Source organism: Barbus barbus (assembly GCF_936440315.1).
Source record: "Barbus barbus genome assembly, chromosome: 17".
Classification (NCBI taxonomy): Eukaryota; Metazoa; Chordata; class Actinopteri; order Cypriniformes; family Cyprinidae; genus Barbus; species Barbus barbus.
Window position 1 is genome coordinate 28,458,328 of NC_136745.1, and position 16,571 is coordinate 28,474,898.

A 16,571-nucleotide genomic window follows, 5' to 3' on the forward strand; every position below is an offset into this window, starting at 1 on the left:
TTTTCCAGTTAATTTCTTTTATTTAATGCATCAGACATTCAATGCCATGTTTATTCTCGTTCATGTGCACGGTCATTATGCATTTGATTCAACTCCAGTCAAAGCAACCGAACGCAGGCACCCATTATCATGTCATCATCTTGGCACCAAGTCTGTAAAAACAAACATAAGACACATTTTCCAGCGACGTGACCATAATAGATGCCAAGTACAAACATTTTTGTTGCAGTGTTCGCCCTCTTGAGTTGACAAAATCAAAATCTCAGTGATAAGGCCCACAAGAAGACCATGATGCTTAAGTCATGTTAAACTTAAAATGAGTATGTAATTAGGGATGCACGATTGTGACAAATCATAATTGTCAATTATTCCCTTGAAATAGTAGTTGTGATTAATAGATTAAATATGATTATAGCAATTTAAATTAAATTGTTTTGAATAGCGTTATACTATTGTTTGAAGCAACTGCACGCCATATTTTTAAATGAAAATAAGCTGAAAACACTGAAAAACTTATTGCTTTTCTTTAGTATTAAGCCTCATGTCAACTTTATTGAAAGAATAAACCCATCCAATGTATAAAGTAAAAATAAGCATGGTATTATAAATGTCAAACTAATTAAAACAAATGGAAAAACCTGTAGAAAAAAGCACCTAGAATACCGCAAGTGGACTTTGAACTACTGACTGTCGCTTAAGCCCTACGTGTAATCTGAATATTTTGATTTTAAGTCACTGAAACACAAGACATTCATTTTCAGGGCTTAAAAGGAGCTCCACTTTGTTTTTTTTTAAATAAGCTCATTTTACAACTCCAAGAGTTAAACAGTTGAGTTTTACAGTTTTTGAATCCCTTCACTGATCTCCAGGTCTGGCGGTAGCACTTTTAGCTTGGTTTAGATCACTGAATCGGATTAGACCATTAGCATCTCATTTTCATCGTAGGTACACCTCAACTGTGAGAGACAGAATATTTAAAAAAAATCCAGAAAATCATTGTATGATTTGAATAATTTATATTTTATTGCATGAAAAGCATTTGATCACTTACCAACCAGCAAGAATTCTGGCTCTCAGACCTGTTAGTTTGTCTTTAAGAAGCCCTCCTATCCTCCACTCATTACCTGTCTTAATTTTCACCTGTTTGAACTCGTTACCTGTATAAAAGACACCTGTTCACACACGCAATCAATCAGACTCCAACCTCTCCACTATGGGCAAAATTGTAGACCTGCACAAGGCTGGGATGGGCTACAGGACAATAGGCAAACAGCTTGGTGAGAAGGCAACAACTGTTGGCGCAATTATTAGAAAATGGAAGAAACTCAAGATGACCGTCAATCTCCCTCGGACTGGGACTCCATGCAAGATCTCGCCTCGTGGAGTATCAATGATCCTGAGAAAGGTGAGGGATCAGCCTAGAACTACACGGGAGGACCTGGTCAATGACCTGAAGAGAGCTGGGACCACAGTCTCAACGGTTACCATTAGTAACACACTACACCGTCATGGATTAAAATCCTGCAGAGCACACCAGGTCCTCCTGCTCAAGCCAGCACATGTCCAGGCCCGTCTGAAGTTTGTCAAAGACCACCTGGATGATCCAGAGGAGGCATGGGAGAAGGTCATGTGGTCAGATGAGACCAAAATATAACTTTTTGGTATAAACTCCACTCGCAGTGTTTGGAGGAAGAAGGATGAGTACAATCACAAGAACAACATCCCAACCGTGAAGCATGGGGGTGGAAAAATCATGCTTTGGGGGTGCTTTTCTGCAAAGGGGACAGGACGACTGCACCGTATTGAGGGGAGGATGGATGGGACCATGTATCGCGAGATTTTGGGCAACAACCTCCTTCCCCCAGTAAGAGCATTGAAGATGGGTCGTGGCTGGGTCTTCCAGCATGACAATGACCCCAAACACACAGCAAGGGCAACTAAGGAGTGGCTCTGTAAAAAGCATTTCAAGGTCCTGGAGTGGCCTCGCCAGTCTCCAGCCCTGAACCCAATAGAAAATCTATGGCGGGAGCTGAAACTCTGTGTTGCCCAGCGACAGCCCCAAAACCTGAAAGATCTGGAGAAGACCTGTATGGAGGAGTGGGCCAAAATCCCTGCTGCAGTGTGTGCAAACCTGGTCAAGAACTACAGGAAACGTCTGACCTCTCTAATTGTAAACAAATGTTTCTGTACCAAATATTAAGTTCTATTTTTCTATTGTATCAAATACTTACGTCATGCAATAAAGTGGAAATTAATTATTCAAATCATACAATGTGATTTTCTGGATTTTTTTTGGATTTTCTGGATTTTTGCCGAAAAATCGGCAGTGTATCAAATACTTATGTCACACTGTACATAGTGTACCAAGACTGACGGAAAACAATTTTCTAGAAAAACATTTTCTAGGCCGATATGGCTAGGAACTATACTCTCATTCCGGCATAATAATCAAGGAACTTTTCTGCCGTACCATGGGTGCAGCAGGCGCAGTGATATTACGCAGCGCTGCTTGCACAGGGAGCGTGGCTTGCAACCATGAAAACATTTGAGAGAGACGCATGCGTAATATCATTGCGCCTGCTGCAGCCATGGTACCGTTTAACTCTAGGGGAGTTGGAAAATGAGCCTTTTTTTTTTTTTAAAAGTGGAGTGTTCCTTTAATGTACAAAATCTTACCATGGGCATCTTGCCTCTCCGAGGTCCACGGGAATCTGGCATATGCGTTCATATGCAAACTCTGCCAGAACGCAAAGACGGAGAAAATGAAATTCTGTAAATATAATTGGTGTGACTTACTGTATAACACAGATTTAAAAAAAACCTGCTTACCAAACTCACTGGAGTTCGTTCTTCATCTTTCAGAGCAACTGGATTCACAGCCACAGCAGAGGTTCATCAAGCAGCCGCACTTAGAAGTGAGATATTTAAATCCTTCCATTGCGTTATCTCTGTGGAAAAAGAAGACAGATGCAGATGCATGTAAGCGTCAAGTCAACAAGCGGTGTCCTGAAACATGTCTAGCTACACAACCCCTTCAGATTTACACACTGTGCCTTTAAGCAGGGCCTATGTAAGAGGTGTGCTTTGAAAATGACAGCACTTTTGAAAAGGCCAATGCCAAGAGGTTGTACAGTTGCATCTTCACTAGTCTCACTCAATTATCAACAAAATCCACTGCCCTCTTAGACTGCCAGAAATGTAGAACAAAACACGAGCAAAACACCGAGATGAGGAGGGGAGGGGGATTGATAAGATGTAAAGTAAATAACTGAAAGCACAAACCTTGCTTAATATATGCAGATCTCCTTTGCATTTGATGTCATTAATATCTGGAACTAATGCATCAAGTATACAGGAACTATAAGCTCCGTTCTCCGGTTTGACCTTAAACTGAAAATCGGCTAAAATATTGGATTAAGACATAACTACATAGACCACAATCACCACAGCGGCACACACATTAAACTAGAGCATGTTCTAATTTCCACTTTTCCTCTGTTACATGGTCACCGCCAGTTAACAGCTAGAATTTAGGCAATGCTGAAATAAAGTTGCATGCACGCTTTACCTTACGGTAACGACTCCCAAATACCTGATTTCGTTCCAGGTGGATCCAAAGTATGTTAAAGGCACACCCGATGTAATGTCTGGTGTATAAAGCATTTCTACAAACCTGGTGCGTTTATCCTATGGATTTTCAGCTGGGTTTCTACATCTCTGGAGTAGCCCTGGAGAATCCAATGACGTAGTAGTGGACACAGCTAAGGTATAGATCCGTCTTATTTGATCACTAAAAGTATTGGAACAAAGCTCTAAACATATTTTAAGAATAAAGACAACATATGGTTGGGAAAATATTGACATCTCCACATGTCTGATGCAAAGCAATGTCATTAATATGGAGCACTAGAGCCAATGCCTGATAAATGGCAAAGGGTGGCCTCCAATTTGAGTCTTACCTAGATTGAAAAGACAGAATCGCTACACGGGCCTCATATGCGACCCAATAAATCTCAGCTATAAACCATAATGGCTACGGAATGACTTTTATTAACAGAAATACATACAGTTCAGTTGTATCTGAAATAAACAATATTCAATAGGTTATTCCGTTGAAGCAGTAATACAATGACAAGAGCATTTAAGTCCTTTACTAAGTGATTAAACGGTAGAAAAACAACTCAAATCAGAGTCCCGACGAAAATGTTCGTTAACACCAATGACAATATTTTCATAATGTGCTTGAACTATTTAACAAATGACACTAATTGGGAGGAGACACACGTTAGTCACTATATTAATGGATGCTGAGGGCTGTTTTAGTGAGACTGAAGGTAGTTCGTTAACTTGCAACGTTTTTGAGACGCCAAAGAAATTTCTGTTTATTCCAACCCGTTTCTTATGTTAGGACGAACAGCTTCTAGTTGCCATCGAACCTAATTAAAGAAAAGTTCAAGCTTTCATTGGTTGGCGACAGACTCTGCCGCAAATTGAGTTCAACAGTGCCCGTCCACCGTTTCAGCTGCCTTGATTTCCTAGAGTATTTTTCCCCATTCATTTTTAAAAAGTAAAGAGTTATAATTCACTCAATCAGCTATGCATTTGATTTGAAGCAACAACAACAAAAAAGTGTATTTGAAACAAAACGGGTAAAAGTACTGCAATCCCAAGAAGCATTCCAAATGACATTAAACTAATTAATTTAAAAGGGGTTGAGTGTGTGTAGAAAATTGTTTATTGCAAAATAAGCAAATATATACAAAATATTATATCATGCGGCATGCTTCATGGGAGTGGGTGGGCATGAACATGTTAAGATTTTTTGGGAAAAATCATGGTTAATGTCAACATATTTGCAAAATTAGTTGAAAATGCCCATTGACGACTTCAATAAACGCATATAACATCAATTAATCTCATAGCTCACAGTAGGTCTTGCCTTATGAAGAAAATTAATGGGATTTTTACTTCACGCGTGTAATCCCGTGATATGCAAATCAGGCCTGCTGCCAGCCAATGAAATTTTGAATCTCTACAGGTGTTCACTGCTATTGGCTCTCAATCAAAACCAGATTTAAATGTAGGGCTGCAAAACGATGTAACAGGAGCATACACTGTGTGTGTGTGCTGTGTATATTATGGATATATAAATACACTCATATGCATATATTTTGAAAAACGTTTCTAAGTATATACATTTACACTTTATAAAATATAAAGTATATTTTATATATAAATCTAACATTTCCCTTAATATATGCATGCATGTGTGTATTTATATATACACAATATACACAGTACGCACACAGTCAAACTTATTTTGCATGCGATTAATCGCGATTAATCGTTTTGCAGCCCTATAATTTATTGAAAATTAGAAAACAGACAATAAAAATACAATACATATACTAAAAGGAGGAAAAAACACATGCCTACACTAATTAACAAGCAAAAATACTACCCTTAACTTAATCCCAAAGCACAAAAACACGCGAGTAACAGTTTCGCGAACAGGTAGCCTGCCCCGGACACCACCGGCCAGTCTTATAATAAGAAGAGATCCAGAGTAGTAGTCCTATGTCTTGCTGAAAAAAAACTCCCTAGTACTTCAGGGAAGAGAACAAAAGGATGTGTAGTAGTAGCAGTAACAGCTGTGAGATGTTGAGTAAAGTCAGAAAGGTGAGCCCTACCTATGATCTGCTAGGCTGGATAAAGTGGTGAACTCGAGTGTTTCAGTCAATGCCACATTAAGGTGGCTCAATCTGGCTACTTAGCTGAAGATAATGTGTGGTCAAAAGTGTGATGTGGGCTGGGGAAGGAGCTGCTCTTAATTTGTGACCTAATATACGCTCCTAATACGAGCCTCCGTAACCCCCCCTGCCGTAACCACCACCACCACCTCCTCGGGAGTAAGGAGCGCTGCTTCTGCCCGAGTAATTACCTTTCATTGGGCCATAGCCAGAGGACTGCTGGCCATAGCCGCTGCCAAAGTCATTGTAGCCGTTACCACCGCCGTAGCCCTCCATTTGGTCCCCGTAGCCTCCCCCATACCCGCCACCGTATCCGCCTCCGTAGCCTCCGCTGTAGCCGTCATTGCCTCCATAGCCGCCGCCGCCGCCGTAGTTCCCGTATCCGCCGCCGCGCCCGCCGTAGCCGTTCTGCGGTCTTCCCATCCCCCTTCCTCCGCCGCGGCCACCACGGCCACCGCGACTACCGGCGGCCTGCATCTCCTGCTTGGTCAGGGCTTTCTTCACCTCCACTTTATGCCCGTTAATAACGTGGTACTTGAGCACCACGGCTTTATCGGCCGAGTCGTTGTCTTCAAAATACACGAAGCCGAAGCCCCGCTTCTTGCCGGTCTCTTTGTCCGTGATCACCTCCGCCTTCTCCACCGCGCCGAACTGAGCGAAGCAGTCACGGAGGTGATCCTCCTCGATATCGTCTTTAAGCCCGCCGATGAATATCTTCTTCACCTTCGCGAGAGCCTCGGGTTTGCCCGCGTCTTCTCGGGCCACGGCCCGCTTCAGCTCGACGTTGTTCCCGTCCAGAATGTGCGGTCGGGCCGCCATGGCCGAGTCCGCCTCCTCGGGGCTCGAGTAGGTCACGAAGCCGAAACAGCGCGAGCGCTTTAGCTGCTGGTTCTGCACAACCACGCAGTCCGTGAGGCTTCCGTATTGCTCGAAATGATTTCGCAGCCCGTCGTCGGTGGTCTGGACGTTAAGGCCACCGACAAACAGCTTGCACAATTGATTCTCCATTTGGGCCGTCATCTTCGCAACCTAATCTCTGCTGGTTTGATGTAAAATGGCGGTGAGATATAAATGGCGGACGGATGATGTCATGTGAACGTAACCACGCCCACCGCAGTATTCAGTGTTGCCAAATCCTCTGATTTCCCGCGGAATCGGGCTACTTTACATGAAAAAATACTATAGTGTTTTTGAACCATACTTTAATTTGTTGTGGTAATTTTATAGTTGCTGTGGTAATATAACAACTATAGTACTATGTAAATACTGTACTAAGTGTTCTACAACTATAAGTATATTATACTATAAGTATACAGTATTTATTACAGTTTATCAGTTCACTATAGTTTGCATTCATTAACAAAGTGAATCAAAAAAATAAAAAATGGGCTAGTTTTGGCCTGCTTTAGTGGGTTTTTGTTGTGCAAACCTGGCAACCCTGTGTTTGAGTTATTTTGATTACTTTATTACATCGATTGTATTTCGGTAATATGTGACCCTGGACCACAAAACAATACATTGCATGGGTCACAATTATAGATTTTTCTTTTATGCCAAAAATCTTTAGGTTATTAGATAAAGATCATGTTCTGTGAAGATATTTTGTACATTTCCTACTAATCAAAACTTGATTAGTAACATGTATTGAACTGCACTTCAAAAAAACTGGCCCTTATGACTGGTTTTGTGATCCAGGGTCACATATATTTTGTATATTTTGTTTTCCAGAAACTTTACTCTGTTAAGCTTTCATCTGCTATGACGGATCAATAAAGGAGAGCTAGTGCGCATGCGCAGTGAAGACAACAACAGCCCACTACAGCAAAACAATGGCGGCTGCCGTGGAGAATATCGTTAAAGTGTGAGTACATGTAGTTTTTAAACTCTCTGAATGAATATTCGTCTGATATTCTCAGTTTGTGGCTGATTCGGGAGGGTTTTATGGTCGACAGTAAGGCTGAAGCATCGGTGTTTGGTCGTTCATTCATTAAAGCGCTACATACAACCATGTGTGCTCTTTTCAAATCAGCTGCACTAACCAGGCACTGCTCTTTTGCCTTGCTCTTGTGTTTTCTTGTACAACTTAAAAAAAAAAGTCTATAGTTTTGCCGTTGCTTCTTTTATACTGCCAAAAAAATAGCACACCACTTTGGGGTCCATTGTTTGCATATGTGACCCTGGACCACAAAACCAGTAATAAATTAGAGAAGATTTGCACATCTAAAAGCTGAATAAATAATCTTTCCATTGATGTATGGTTTGTTAGGATAGGACACTATTTGGCTGAGATACAACTGTTTGAAAATCTGGAATCAGAGGGTGCAAAAAAATCAAAATATTGAGAAAATCATCTTTAAAGTTGTTCAAATGAAGCTCTTAGCAATGTATATTACTAAATAAAAAGGAAGTTTTGATATTTACGGTAGGAAATTTACGAAATATCTTCATGTTTACTTAATATCCTAATGATTTTTGGTATAAAAAGAAAAATCAATCATTTTGACCCATACGATGTATTTTTGGCTATTGCTACAAATATACCTCAGAGACTTAAGACTGGTTTTGTGCTCCAGGGACAGATATCAGCACGTTGTGATGCACCAAATAGTAAAAAATCCCCTGCTATTTTCTGAAAACTGATTTAACTACTCAGATGTGAATGTTTACTAACGGCTAATCTAAATCACATGCTTTGAATGAACTTGTATTTGATGTTATTGTCGTGTGTGTGTGGACTGAAGGCTTGGAGAGCAGTACTATAAAGATGCTTTGGAGCAGTGTCACAGTTATAACGCCCGGCTGTGTGCCGAGAGGAGCATCCTCATGCCCTTCCTGGACTCCCAGACTGGAGTCGCTCAAAGCAACTGCTACATTTGGATGGAGAAGAGACACAGGAGTGCAGGTTCAGCATCAGCCCAATACACTTACTCCATTCTCCTCCTGTCCTACTGGTGCTAACATATGATTTCTATTTAAGGGACCGCACCGGGACAGCTGTACACATATCCTGCTCGGCGCTGGAGGAAGAAGAGAAGAGCTCACCCACCAGAAGACCCTGCTCTGGTTTTCCCTCCACTCAAAACTGGTCTCTATTATAATATAGCCTGTTTGTAATGCTTAACATTATTTCCTGCAGTGAAAGCCTCTGTTGTTCACAATCTACTACATGGCTTCCTTTTATATAGTAAATGGATTAATAAAATATATTATTAGTAATATTTTTAGATGAACATTTACTGGATTTAAGCAAGTTAGGTTTAATTGATTATCCATGCATATTTTTTTTATCATGTTAAAATGTGAGCACCGTGTAAGATACATCAGGCAATCAATCAATCATGACTTTATTGCATTGCATTACATTTTTGATAATTAAAACTACAGAGCTTTGATCATAAACTGAGCATTTAAATATCATCCTACTAAAACATTTTTGGGAGGTATAAATTGAAAACTGATATTTATATGCATTTTATGCAAGTAGTGCTGTTGTAAATATCTCATTGATTTACATTACAAGCTCAATTTCATCTTATTTTTTATCTAATCTCCATATTCTTCTACATTATACTATATGAGCCATAAAAGGTTGGTGTATCAAATGTGATACTCAACATAAAACACGTTAAAAGCAGTCTGAAGTCGCTGGGGTATATCTGTAGCAATAGCCAACAATACATTATACGGGTCAAAATTATCCATTTTTCTTTAATGCAAAAAATCATTAGGATATTAAGTAAAGATCATGTTCCATGAAGATATTAAATTTCCTACCGTAAATATATTTATAAATATACCGACTTAATTTGCATAACTTTAAAGGAGATTTTCTCAATATTTAGATTTTTTTGCACCCTCAGATTCCAGATTTTCAAATAGTTGCATCTGTCAAATATTGTCCGATCATAACAAACCATACATCAATGGAAAGCTCATCAGCTTTCAGATGACGTATAAATTAAAATAAATGACCCTTATGACTGGTTTTGTGGTCCAGGGTCACATATGCAAACCTTTTTTTTATCAAAGGGGTAAATAAACTGTTACTTTTTGTAAAAAAAAAAAAAAAAAAAAATCATACTATTATTTCAAATGTCAGACTTTATAGGGTTAAAAATATAAACGATATAAATTGAGATATTTAAATCAGAGAAAATGTTTAAAAATATTTTGGAAATCCTAACCAAATGATTTAAAACTGCATCTTTTCAAAGCTGAGCTGGAACTGAACCTGAAAAAAGATGTGTTGGGCCCGTTGGATGGGAGCAGCCTTGAAGCCTTGCTGAAGGGTGAGCCGATGGATAAAAAAGTGCCCACGGAGCTCAGACCGCCTGAGGAAGAAGCCAGTCTGACTGAGATCACTGGAACCAGTGCGGCCAGCAGCCACAGCAGCTCCACACGCTTTAGGAAGGTATAAAGCACGGCTTTTTATGTACTGTATACTCTGAGCATATAATTGATGGACGTTTCCTGTCGTTCTCAGAGAATCCTTGAGCCGGAAGACTACTTGGATGATCTGGATGATGAAGATTTTGAGGAGGAGACTCCAAAAAGACGCGGAAAAGGAAAGTCTAAGGTAACATGCCTAGTCTGCTGTTGCTTAATTCATTGAATACTGATACAGTATTAAAGGGATAGTTCACCCAAAAATGAAAATTGTCATTAATTACTCACCCTCATGTCGTTCCAAACCTGTAAAGACCTTCGTTCATCTTCGAAACACAAATTAAGATATTTTTGATGAATTCCGAGAGCTCTCTGACCCTCCATAGAGAGCAAGGATTATTTTACCGATCTCCTTGCTATGTTTCTGAGCCTCGATCGTGTTAGGATCCTTGTTGTCTATGGGAGGGTCAGAGAGCTCTCGGAATTCATCAGAAATATCTTAATTTGTGTTTCGAAGATGAACGAAGGTCTTTACAGGTTTGGAACGACATGAGGGTGCGTAATTAATGACAGAATTTTCATTTTTGGGTGAACTGTCCCTTTAAGCGTTTATCATCTCCTGATGTTCTTGGTCATGCGATGGCCTGGAGGAGTAGTTTCATGAAAATGTCATTTTAATCTGCCAGGGTCGAGGGGTTGGAAATGGAAAAAAGAAACTGGAAGCTGCTGCAGCTGCCCAGGAAGATCGAGACAAACCGTATGCTTGTGACAGTGAGTTGTGTTGTTTTAAAAAGTTATTCTTTTGTAGCATTATGGTTATTTTTTGCAGAAATCATTTATCTATTAGAATTTGATTTTAGCCAACCTTCAGTTAAATTGGGTGTTTTTATCGTGGTAAACTATGGTTCACTACTGTTCAAAAGTTGATTTCTGAAGGATCATGTGACACTGAAGACTGCAGTAATGAAGCTGAAAATTCAGCTTTGCATCACAGAAATAAATTACATTTTACAATATATTCACATAGAAAACAGCTATTCTAAATCATAATAATATTTCACAATATTACTGTTTTTACTGTGTTTGTTTAAATAATCGCATCTTATTGTGCTCGTGGTTTTGATGTCAGGAGAGGGAGCTTTAGTACATTGAAAACCTTTGTTGAAACAGCACTGAAAATCCTGTTCACACTGCTGTTTTAATTTGAAACCTTTTCTTTTTATTAGTCTGTGGGAAACGCTATAAAAACAGACCAGGTTTGAGTTACCACTACACTCACTCTCACCTGGCTGATGAGGAGGGAGAAGACAAAGAAGAACCTGAGATGCACACACCTGCACCACGAGAGGAACCCAAGAGTGAGTTCGTTCAGGATGACGCATCACTTATATGGTTGTGCATGATCAATTTATAGGATTTAACGAGTACGAGATGTACTGTTCTTCACGTTTGAACCACACCCTTTATATAACATTTAAGAGTTAGATATTGTTAGATCCTTGTTTCTTAAGGATATTGTATATGACATTACAAATATTTGTAACTTTTGTTAAGACCACATTGATTGCAGCTTCGATTTGGATATTCCTGCCAATCAAAACATTAATGAAAGTTTTAATTACAGCCCCTAAGAAAGGACCAAATGGCCTGGCGTTACCCAATGACTATTGTGACTTCTGCCTGGGCGACTCCAACATGAACCAGAAAACAGGCCAGTCTGAGGAACTGGTGTCCTGCTCTGACTGTGGACGTTCAGGTACGACACAGAGACACACAACAAGCTCTAAACCTCCACGTTGAGATGCACGTAATTCACACGTGGCCTTTTTCTCTCATCCCTCTTTAGGACATCCTTCGTGCCTGCAGTTCACTGCCGTGATGATGGCAGCTGTGAAGACTTACCGCTGGCAGTGCATTGAGTGCAAGTGCTGCAATGTTTGTGGCACATCTGAGAATGACGTGAGTCTCCTCACATGATCAGTCAAACACGCAAAACCAGTGTTGGGGAAAGCTACTTTTAGGCCTGGTTTCACAGACAGGTCTTAGATTAAACCAGGATTAGGCAATAGTTCAATTAGGACATTTAAGTAGTTTTTATAAACATGCCTTAGAAAAAACAATACTGGTGTGCATCTTGAGGCAAAACAAAGGCACTGACATATTTTGAGATCATAATAAATATACACAGTATATTATGTAAACAAAAACCTTTATTTTGGATGCGATTAGTCGTTTGACTGCACCAGATTAAACGCAAAGCATATTTGTTATGTAACACATTTAATCGCAAGTTTGTGTCATATTTTTCGTTGCATTTCACTGATTTTATAAATTTTGAGGGATGCTGAATCTGTTTTTGTGTAAGTGAGATGAGTAAAACTAACATATGTTTACACAGCGCCTCTGCGCTTCTGATTTCTCTCAACATGGAGACTGGAGAGCTGCCAGTCAATAAATGGGAAAGCATTTGAAAATGTTACTTTTCAGTTTACAAGAAAATATCTAAGTTATGTTACTTTACTAGTTACTTGAGAAAAGTGATCTGATTGCGTAACTCCTGTTACTTGTAATGCGTTACCCCAACACGTCACAAAACCATCTGTCGATGTGTTTAAATCTTCTTCTGTAGGACCAGCTTCTGTTCTGTGATGACTGTGATCGAGGATACCACATGTACTGCCTCAGCCCTCCCATGTCAGACCCTCCAGAAGGTACGATCAATCGCTTCTATCACCGTTTATTCAGTCTCATGTCGTTCCAGACTCATAACACTTATTTTTTCTTCCAATAAATGCAAGATATTTTCAAGAAAGTTGGCACCTTTCAGGGTTGTTCATTTCCAAAATCGTTTCCGATTCCTGGTTCTGGAATCGATTTATCCACTGTTTTCTATTCTTTTTTTTTTTCTTTATTGATTTGTAGAGCTTGCTTACTTAATCTCGCTGTGACTACATGATATGAAAGCTTACCTCCTTTTAAACTTCCTTTGTATTCATTGATTATTATCAGCCCCTGTTATCTCTTCATGTAGTACAGAGTGGTGCTCAAAACCATTTTGGACAACAGAACAAGCCAGTTTCACCCTTTAAGCTAATTAATGGACTTTATTTGTTTTATATACTTTAGATCTCAGAGCAAATCCATGTCAGTGTCCATATTGTATGTTTTAGGTACAAAAATTGTATTATTGGAAATTTGTCCAAAGCATAGGCTAATCAATATTTGTCAGTCGTAAGCTATTGGACATGCAGGATCACTGAATGAAACAGTGACCACAAAACAAAGTGAATGAAAGGTAATAATCACATATGGCTTTATTTAAATGTTTCATTGTGACATACCATGACACCCGGTTAAATGTACATGCCAAGGTCAATATGAATCGATTCATTGAACAACCCACACCAGGTTTGTGGAGATGAATTGGACTTCCCGTCAGTATTAGAGGCTAAGAGGTGAATTAATGATTAGCTCTATGAACTGAAAAGGCTATTAGAGAGGATTTGCCTCTATCAAAAAATCAATTATCGATTCTCAAAACCTTGGAAATAAGGAATAACATTAAGGAAGCCATTCTTTTTGCAATCACACACACGCAAAAATCACACATTTCATGACTGCTACTAGCAGAGTAAAAAAAAATGCATTGAATTTTACTTTAGTACTATATCCCTGAGATCCATAAAGCAGTAGTAAATCATACACATGTGAAATATGCATAATGAAAGAATTGTTTTTTTATAGCATTTTGCTTTTAACATTATAATTTAAGAATATATAAATATAATGTGCCATGACAAGTCATTTTTTTAATCCTTGTGTTTTGCTGGAAATCCTTTAATTTGGTGTTTGGTGTAAAAATTGCATGTAAATTTCTATCATCACCAAATCTTGGATTCAATATGATCAACTGGTTTTCTTTCAGTTAGCACAGTTTTTGTAACTGATTGGTGGTAGGCCTCAATGATCTGAGCTCATGCACCTCATGAGTGAAAAAATCATTATTGTGGATCATGTTCATGGAAAAGCAGAGGAGCATAAGCTCAGATCAGTGTGCAAAACCTGTGCTAAATGAAAGAAAAGAAGTTGATTTGAATAAAACTGAATCCAATATTTGGTAAAAATACAGCATAAGAACCCCCATAAACCCCCCCCCCCCCCCAAAAAATGTTGTTTATACCCTGTGTGAGCAAAGTTTTATTCCAAGGCGACAACATTAACCAGCATTTTGTGAAAAAGAAAAACCTCTCAAGAAACACAACATTGGAGTTAATATGAAGTTTTGCATGTCACACTATTGACTTGTGTGCTGTATTCCAAGTCTTGTGATGCAGTGCAGTAGCATCGCATAAGGAACAGACCAAATAAATAGTCAGATCTCATCTAGATCTTCAAACTTATCTTGTGAAGCCACATCTTTGACACCCAAACGATTGCACAAGTTTATGCATTTCTTGCCGTTTAAGTTAGTAGTAGTTATGTGTGCCACTGATTGCTATTTGGCTTTAATCTTGTTTCTAGGAAGCTGGAGTTGCCACCTGTGTCTGGCTCTTCTGAAGGACAAGGCCTCCATTTATCAGAGCCAAAACCCTGCGATGGAGTGATAATGAATACGGTCTAGCTTAAAGAATGCACAGCCCTCACAATCCATTAGAAACGCATCCAGACGGTCGTGAAACAGTAGAAAGAGAAATCATTGGCCCTAATGTAGCCACTGTTTCACTATGACTGTTACACGCATCACAAGAGTGCATAAAGGAAAGGTTTGAAATGGATCAAATACGCTTCATGCATTATTTCCACATTCCTTGATGTTAGGGCCAGTGGTTCAGATGATTAAGCACCTGTTTATGCATTGCCAAATATTTGTTTTTTGTCTTTATTATTGACTCAAGATACATTTGTTTACATAGAGCAAACATATGGCTTAATCCTTCAAGGGTGTTATGGATTTAAATATTCATTTGTACAAGAAGTGTATCTCTGTTGTCGTAAATGATTATTTCTCGTAAGTTGTTCTTTCAGGACGTAATTGTGCCAAGGTCCAGATCCAAAAACCAGAAGATGGTGCTTTTTTTTTTATTTGAATTGATTTTGTTTCTTCATTTTCTGGATTCACTTATTTCTACAAAAACACTCATGAGGCGGGTTATCTTTCGTAGCATAATTTTGTATGTGATATAACCGATATCTATTATTGTTGACTAACCATATTGAATTATCGTGAGTACTGTATCGTTTTGTATTTGTTTTTGGTATATCATGTCAGTTTGTATTTGGTATTAAATGTAAATGCTGTATTTTTCTGTCTTTTTTTATTTACATTTTTCATATTGGCCTTTCCATAATAAACATGTGTAACAGATATATTAATCTTAATAATGTGTATTTTGTTATGAATGCTAACAGCAAAGTAAATAAACACTGCAATGAAATTTACCATAGTACTATAACTCTGAGACCCGGTAAAATATATACTTATGAAATAATAGACATGAGGTAAGAGATTTGCTTTTTAAATATCAGTTTTTAACATCAAGACTTTAGATTAAAATGTATATGATTATAATTTAAGAGTTTATATAATGCTGCTTTTTTTTTTTACATAATTCTCACTACTGTTACTAATTTCATTTCATGTCAGAAGTGTTCTCCACAAAGGTTAGAAAAGGTTGCAAGTAGTAAAGAATCTGTTATTTGACTCTTTAATAAATCATCAAGAGTTTTTCCAATTGTATTTAATCCAGTGTCTGTATGTTGGAGGCGAAGAGTCTTTCCATTAAAATTAACCTCTTGGCTAGAAGTGAACAAAAAGCAACATCAGACTGGGATCTGCTTAGATTATAGTCTTGAGTAACAACTCCAAATATTGCTGTCAGCCTGGTTAGCACAATAGTTTTACCAAACATTTTAGAAAAGGTCTCAATATTGTATTAATTTCGGACATGACCGTATGATATAGAGTGGCAGGAGCTTGCTTACATCGGTCACTTTTAATCTTTGCCAGTCTGTACTTAGACCAATGAAGACGATGTATCATTTTAAACTGAACAATCGTGTGTCTAAGACTAATAGAAGAACGTATTCTCCAAATTGCTTCCTGCCAAGCATCATCTGATATTTGGTCCTCTGTTTCTTTTTCCCATTTTTGTTTTAAAGTTTCTAAAGTAGCCAGATTAGGTCGATTTAGCTATGGATTGTTTTTCTCCACACCTGTTCGAGAACCGAATCAATGAGAGGACAACATTTGAATTCGATGATACAAAGCTTCTAAACTGTAAATACCTATAAAAGTGTGTATTAAAAGCAAATCTAATTGTTTAAAGGAGGCAAATGTGTCCAAATACAAATCATACAATGACCTAATACCATTTTTGACCATAAATCAAATGCTGCATCTGTCATAGATGGAGTAAACATGTGGTTCTGTGCTAC

At 38.5% G+C, this 16,571-nt stretch overlaps 2 protein-coding genes across 3 annotated transcripts; one reads left to right on the forward strand and one right to left on the reverse strand.

Annotated features, from left to right (window-relative positions):
- Window positions 1-4: 4 nt before the first annotated feature.
- On the reverse strand, window positions 5-6,806 carry hnrnpa0a (heterogeneous nuclear ribonucleoprotein A0a). Of its 2 annotated transcripts, none has more exons than XM_079438674.1 (4): window positions 3,283-6,806; window positions 2,830-2,948; window positions 2,677-2,737; window positions 5-152 (listed from the first exon to the last, which is right to left on the reverse strand). In XM_079438674.1, exon 1 carries the CDS (start codon window positions 6,768-6,770, stop codon window positions 5,853-5,855), a length of 918 nt encoding a protein of 305 aa, XP_079294800.1. In that variant the 5' UTR covers window positions 6,771-6,806; the 3' UTR covers window positions 5-152; window positions 2,677-2,737; window positions 2,830-2,948; window positions 3,283-5,852. The 2 variants fall into 2 exon arrangements, with proteins under 2 accessions (XP_079294800.1, XP_079294801.1); XM_079438675.1 differs by having other exon boundaries at window positions 5,942-6,796.
- Window positions 6,807-7,541: 735 nt separating this feature from the next.
- On the forward strand, window positions 7,542-15,861 carry dpf2l (D4, zinc and double PHD fingers family 2, like). Its single transcript, XM_079438451.1, has 11 exons — window positions 7,542-7,611; window positions 8,492-8,652; window positions 8,728-8,835; window positions 9,965-10,161; window positions 10,234-10,326; window positions 10,823-10,907; window positions 11,363-11,494; window positions 11,761-11,892; window positions 11,983-12,095; window positions 12,766-12,847; window positions 14,658-15,861. The coding sequence occupies exons 1-11, from the start codon at window positions 7,580-7,582 to the stop codon at window positions 14,738-14,740; spliced, it is 1,218 nt and encodes a 405-aa protein (XP_079294577.1). The 5' UTR covers window positions 7,542-7,579; the 3' UTR covers window positions 14,741-15,861.
- Window positions 15,862-16,571: the final 710 nt, after the last annotated feature.

What these genes read in the sequence shown, in the direction of transcription:
- hnrnpa0a (XM_079438674.1), bottom strand. Translation starts at nt 6,770, where the DNA reads ATGACGGCCCAAATGGAGAATCAATTGTGCAAGCTGTTTGTCGGTGGC.
- dpf2l (XM_079438451.1), top strand. Translation starts at nt 7,580, where the DNA reads ATGGCGGCTGCCGTGGAGAATATCGTTAAAGT. An exon ending in GCTCCACACGCTTTAGGAAG is followed by an intron (nt 10,162 to 10,233) that starts GTATAAAGCACG and finishes TGTCGTTCTCAG; the next exon opens with AGAATCCTTGAGCCGGAAGA. An exon ending in CAAACCGTATGCTTGTGACA is followed by an intron (nt 10,908 to 11,362) that starts GTGAGTTGTGTT and finishes TCTTTTTATTAG; the next exon opens with TCTGTGGGAAACGCTATAAA.